We start from the raw sequence: 6,000 nt of genomic DNA, 5'->3' as shown, positions 1-6,000 counted from the left end.
GCGTCAACGAGATGGGGAGAGCAGTTGTGCTTTTAATCACTCTGTGACAAGCTCTGGAGGAGGATTAGTTGAGCTCATGCGAGCCAAATCAAAATTATTACAGTGCCTGTTATACGATTTATGAGGGGAGTGGTTTGTGAGCCATCTTCCCCGAACAAGTCTGAAGATTAAAAAAACGTGTCGTTACTAAGGGGTGCCTCTTCACTGCTGGAGGTTGAGGTCACTTCGACGAAATTCCACCAACCTTGGCTCGAGGCTGGCAAACTGTAAGGAAGGACTTGGCAGGAGGGTAGGAATCGTGAAAGAATTTTCTAGAACCAGCAGTCATAAAAAAAAAAAAAAGAATTGCGGTGACTTAGCTCGGCTATGACAGGATATACGTAGCATGAACTTGTGCGCACAATATGAGAGGCGCTATCAAGCGGCTTTGGTGCAGCGTCAGACTTGGTTACTGCACAACGGAGGCGCACAGCTGGGCACGTGGCGGCGCCAGAGTGTCTGCCGCGGCTATGATGTCGCTCCTCTATAATGCGCAGACCGGCGAAACGCACGCGGCAGCGGAGCGCGCGCCGTGCGACGTCACTGCTCCTCGCGCTTGCGCAGCACGGCTCTGACAGCCACGCGAAACTGCTCAACCTCAGCCAGTGTAGCTCACGCTACAAAACCTGAAGCATATACTGCGCAAGTTTGCTTAGTACTTTTGGAGCAACTTGAAAGGAAGCCACACAGCTGTCATTGCAATTGTCTTTATTTCTCTAAAAAGGGGAAAAAGGCTAAAACACCAATCATTCCTCTCAGGCACGAGAATGAAGAATGCGCATCCGTTAAAGAATTAGAAAGATTGCAACATAAACATACTAAGGCACACGAGGCATCAACAAACAATAAACTTCTTCAGCAAAAAACATATGTACACCGGTGCAACTAACAAGCAGCGTCTCGCATCTGCGCCACTATACTTTTCTCGTCGAGAGGGCAATGTTGGCACTTGGAACTACTATTATGTACACCCAAATCGGCTTGTGGGATTAAAAAAAAGAAAAAGGAACACGAACTGCAAAACTTGAAATAAATTAAGCTCCACTTCTACCAGCTGTTGGCCCGTGCAGTACGGGGTACCCGCAACACAACACCGCCGGACGGCGAGTCCCCCCAATGCAGATCACACTCTCCGGCAGCTCAGGCACATCCCACGCTGCTCCCCGGGCGGCTCCACCGACGTGCGAGGGGGCACGAGCTGGCGAGTGCGGATGGCAGTGAAGATGTTATCTACAATGCGGCTAGGAGAGGGTGGCGCGGTGCGGCCTCAGTCGCTGGGCACCCCGTGCACCCTCAACCTGTAGAGGCAGGTGTACTCGAGGTGGCCGTGGTTGCTCAGGATCTTCATCTCCACGAACCGGAAGCTGCCGGGGTCGGGGTCCTGCGAGGATGAGCAGGACGTCGGCTCTCAGTTTGCGGTGGTGGGGCTATGTGTGCCGGAGCCACTAAATATGACACGCTCGGAGCATTGATGCTCAGTTCGGGCACAACCGGCAAGGGTTACGACTCGGAAATGCAGTTTTCCAAAGCTCGGGCAAAGTTGCATTGCTCCGTCGAGGATTGCTTTTAAATGCTTTGGGAGGACGAAAATGCGTTTCCTGCAATCCGAGACGAAGCTCCAGATAACCGGCAACAATGATCCGAACCGGCAAGACGACCAAAGTGTTGTTTCTTCGGAGCACGGCTTGTTTTGTGGGTCTAAAGTGCACTCCGGCCGGGCCGACAACCCCATCGACGACCAAATGCGCAACCCCGGCCAAATCTGTGCTTGAGCGAGGTGCGCGGGTGAGTTCACGACAGTAAGTAAACGACGCCTATCTGGCAGAAATGCACGTTAGAGCCACTAAACGGAGCCTGCGGCGGGCTACTGCCCAAATTACTAACGAGACTTCGAATGCAAGCGTCGATGAGCATGGTTTTCGTTCGTCGACCGCAAAGGAAATGCGAGGAATGTGCGCCACCAAACGGTGCCTCCGCGAGGCAGGCTGCTCGGCTGCAATGAGGCGTGGGGTTAGGCTCCTTGGTTTAGCGCAACTTAAAAAAAAAAAAAAAAAAAAAAACTAAAGAAAACTGAAGGATTAGAGGAAGGAGCACACAAACACAGTACTGACCAGTAACTGGAAATTTTACTTCCGCTCAAAACAGCAGGGAACGAGAGACAGAAAAGGTAAGAACAAAACGTCAACTTAATAAAACACCCCCGTATGCCGACACATGCCTACGCAAACATGCTGCACGCCTTGACGAAATTCACCTCGTTGACCACTGTGGGAGTGCTAATATACATTCCCGCTTCTTAATCTGCAAACAACTGTCTCAGCTGTCCCTAATCTTGGGACACATACCTGAACCAGGAAGTACTGGAGCGGCTCTCCATCCAGGTCGTACGTGTACTTGCCCAGGAGTTTTCCCACGTGGTCCGTCTCGGAGTCCAGGCCCTGCAGAAATCCGTGGTCCGCTTACGGCGCCGCGACAGGCGGCCAGGGCGTTCCAGGCCACCGTGGTGCCAAAGAACCGCCTCGCAAAAGCATCTTTCGTTTGCACGGGGTGGTGAGCCCCCGGTGGGCAGAAATGCCGCAAACTGCCCGAAGTGGTACGAGTTCGAAAAGTTCACGCACACTCACACGTTCAATGGATACTTGAGCCCATTTCTTTAAATGCAGCTCGTACACTAATTTCAAAGATTAAAAATTTTAAGTTTCGGGGAGGCTTGAATATGCAGCGTCTGAATCTTTCGAGATCTTCGAAAATCGAGGACCAACCGTGCCGAACTTGCCAAAATGCAAGTTCGAAAGATTTGGGAATTATATTTCTAGTCAAAGTCTCCAAACTTGGAAATTTTCTCACTTTGCAGAGGTTTCGGTCCTACCTCTATGAATACTTTCGAGCTACAAAAAGAAATTGCTTAAAAAATATACAATTTTCTCTCGAAAGAGAGCTGTAATTGGTGCTAGAAGTTAGTGCCTAGTACTGATGATAAAAACAAATGATGCAGGCATTGAGGTGAATGCTCTGCCTCATAAAAAGCTACCATAGAAAATTTTTCCAGGGGGCAATGCCTTTCAGATGTACCGCCTGGACATTCTGATGTCGATTCGTGCGAAATTGACAGGGCAGAAAGCTCAGAGCTCAATGGTGCAACTCGCAGTACAAGAAAACTGCCTGGATCTAGGGCATCGTTTGCTACATTTTGAAAAACGCCCAAAAATGTTTAGACCAAAAGAGTTTAACGCAGAGATTGAAGCACACCCATTTAATTGTGCTCCGTTGAAAGCAGTCAACAAAAAGGGAACAAAGACAGACACACACAGGCTTTAAAGTTAACTACCACATGCATAGAAATCTTTGTTTGAATCGCCTTGGAAACCTTAACCAACTTTCCAGGTTTGCAGCTTTGACATCTACAAGATTTTGCAGTAAAAAAGAAACGTAGTTAGTAAAAAAAATAATGCATGGCCGATTGCTAGGCAGCCGTGTTGCATATGTGAAATGTTCTAGCATAACAAACGTTTAGTGGAAGTCTCACAGTGCTCTTCATTAAATAGTTTACTATGTGTACGCTTGATGGCTGTTCCTAGAATGAAGCGATACTGCCGCTAATCGGGCCAATGAACCTGGCAACCTTCCAGAGCCTTCAATACTCTCTAGCTCCTCCCCCTCAGTGTGCAGAGGTGGTCGAGCTCCCCCTTGCCTACCTCACCCCTCCTCGCCCACCCCTCTAGTCACGTGACCTCCCCGTTAACCAATCGGCATCGAGCTTTGCGGCCACGCTTGTCAGGCATCACAAAACACCGAACCACTAGCCAAAAAATGTTTTACGTTTAATAAATGTTAGGAGGGGCCCAAATATTTCGGCACGAAAGGTTAGAAAATTTGGGAATAGCGCTATCTTTGAGACGTCAGAGCCACGAAAAGTTTGCGCCCCCTCTTTATGCATCGGGAAGAAACGGCAAACCGGGCCGGCCAACCGGAAGCCCGCGAGACGGGCGCGACGCTGGTCCCTCTCGGCGAAGCTCTCACCAGGATGTGGAAGTCCTTGGGGGCGCTGTCCAGGCTGCCCGAAACGGCCAGCTCCTTGGGGATGTGCTCGACGGCGAACGAGGTGGGGCGGACGCGTCTCGCCAGCTGCACCACCAGGTGGCCCTGGGAGCCTCGGAAGGCCCAGCACTCCCCCGGATGCATTTGCGGCTGCACAGTCACACGGGAGACGCTCTCGGCATCTGGACGGCGCTCGTGATTCGAACACGCTCGGTTCCTCCTCGTACGAGGTTGCCGTGCCCCGTCATCCCAAAAGATGCCCACCCCTATTTTTGACATATTTTGCTTTTTTTTCTCTAAAACACGGAAAGATAGTTTACTTCTGGTATTCACAGCGGGGTCAGTTAACTACAACAGGAGGTGGGCAAACATTTCCGACTGAGAAGGACAGCTGTCTACGTTTTCTTGCCCCTCAACGTGAAAACTAGTTTGGCAAAACGCGGAACACCAAAAATAGCAATTCTTTTTTCTTCCATTTTTCTTGATCGCACGTTGAAGGTTAGCCTGCTTCTTCTCTTCACCCCATTTGCTCTCACTGTCACGTGGGCTTTCTCTCAGGATTTGACGACAAGTCAATCTTTCAGACAGCCCCAAACTCGCCACTGCTAAAAGGGACAATGACACCCATTAAAATCTATTTTTAATTTTTTTGCCAGGCGACTTATTATGGTTGTCAGAAGACAACACCCAATCAATATTTTGTTACAGCATCACATATATTGTTAATGAAGTCAAAATATGCAACCGCTCCAAACCGATAATGGACTGCTGAGGAACGAGAAATATAGAGCAGGAGAAACTTACCAAAATATTGTGGCTGTGCAACTTTTTTTTTTTTTTCAATCAACCTACTATTGGCAGTTTTCTAGAAGCCACAAAATATGGGTATCATATTTTCTTTTTTTAATGTTATTTCTATTTTTTAAGTATTGAGTGTGTGCCTTCGATGACCCACAAGTTTGATTATCTCTGGTGGTTCTGTCTAAACCATAGGAAACGGGACTTGACCACGGAGAAGAAGTGAGCGCAACTCAAACCGGCCAGTTCTCGATCGGCGGTTTTCGGTCAGAAAGAAAACGAATCTCGAGCCGCAAATTGTATTCTGGGTAATTGGGTTCTCATGCATCATCTACAAATAAAATCCTTGGCGAGCATAAATACCCTGCCAGTGTCCCTTTATAGGCCTGTCTCCTACGTGGCGTCCGACCGTGTTGCGAGGGTGTTGAGTTACGACCACGGGTCGCCGGGGTACTGGCGATTTGTGTGCCACGTGCTTTGAACGTATGCGACATATGACGCACAGAGGTCCCCGGTGACTTGCAGTTCCTTCTGGTCTAACCCTTTCATGGTCGTCGCGCATAACGGCGATGTGTTTGAAGGTGGCCACCTCAATGCGAAACCGCACGCACTGCGGAAGGTGTTGTTTTCGTAACGTCTTTGGCGAAACGTAAGCGTTACATTTGCGCGGCGTTTCACATCGCCAGGGTTATTTGCAGTTTTCCAACTAGTCGCTTAGCACATTTGGTACGCACGAGACTGTCGCTTTCCGTGTCGGCTGCTCCGACACTTCAGAGTCAGACTTCTAAGATGCCTCTCAGAGGACGATAGCTTATCAATTTGACAGAGACGCTCCGCAAAGCTCCTCCGGTTCGCAATCTAAAACCGCCAGGACAAAGGCGGTAGCAGAAATGCCAAATAAAAACCAAATGAAAAAAAAAAAAAAGTTTTTGCCTTCAGTAGTTTATTTGGTGCTTTTAAACCTGAACAGCTAGTAAGCACTGCACAACCTCTTGCTAGATAAGCAAGAAAAAAAAAATTGCAGTGGCTTAGCTCGGCTATGCCAGGATATACGTAGCGTGACCTTATGCGCACAAAATGAGAGGCGCTATCAAGCGGCTCCGGTGCAGCGTCAGACTTGGCTAC

The 6,000-nt window shown here is 49.0% G+C and overlaps 1 protein-coding gene across 2 annotated transcripts in view; it reads right to left on the bottom strand.

The window, feature by feature from the left end:
* Positions 1-730: 730 nt before the first annotated feature.
* LOC8050878 overlaps positions 731-6,000 on the bottom strand; it is a 28,618-nt gene continuing 23,348 nt past the window's right edge. For both annotated transcript variants that reach the window (XM_042294441.1, XM_029987406.4), the window contains exons 14-16: positions 4,060-4,227; positions 2,385-2,477; positions 731-1,420 (exon numbers count right to left, since the gene is read on the bottom strand). In XM_042294441.1, coding sequence (XP_042150375.1) covers positions 1,307-1,420; positions 2,385-2,477; positions 4,060-4,227 — 375 coding nt within the window. In that variant the 3' untranslated portion in view covers positions 731-1,306. The remainder of the gene's footprint in view (positions 1,421-2,384; positions 2,478-4,059; positions 4,228-6,000) is intronic.

Source organism: Ixodes scapularis, unplaced genomic scaffold (assembly GCF_016920785.2).
Source record: "Ixodes scapularis isolate PalLabHiFi unplaced genomic scaffold, ASM1692078v2 PGA_scaffold6__148_contigs__length_123643588, whole genome shotgun sequence".
NCBI classification, from domain to species: domain Eukaryota; kingdom Metazoa; phylum Arthropoda; class Arachnida; order Ixodida; family Ixodidae; genus Ixodes; species Ixodes scapularis.
Note: the sequence above shows the minus strand (reverse complement) of the source record. Positions and strands in the feature narration are given on the sequence as shown.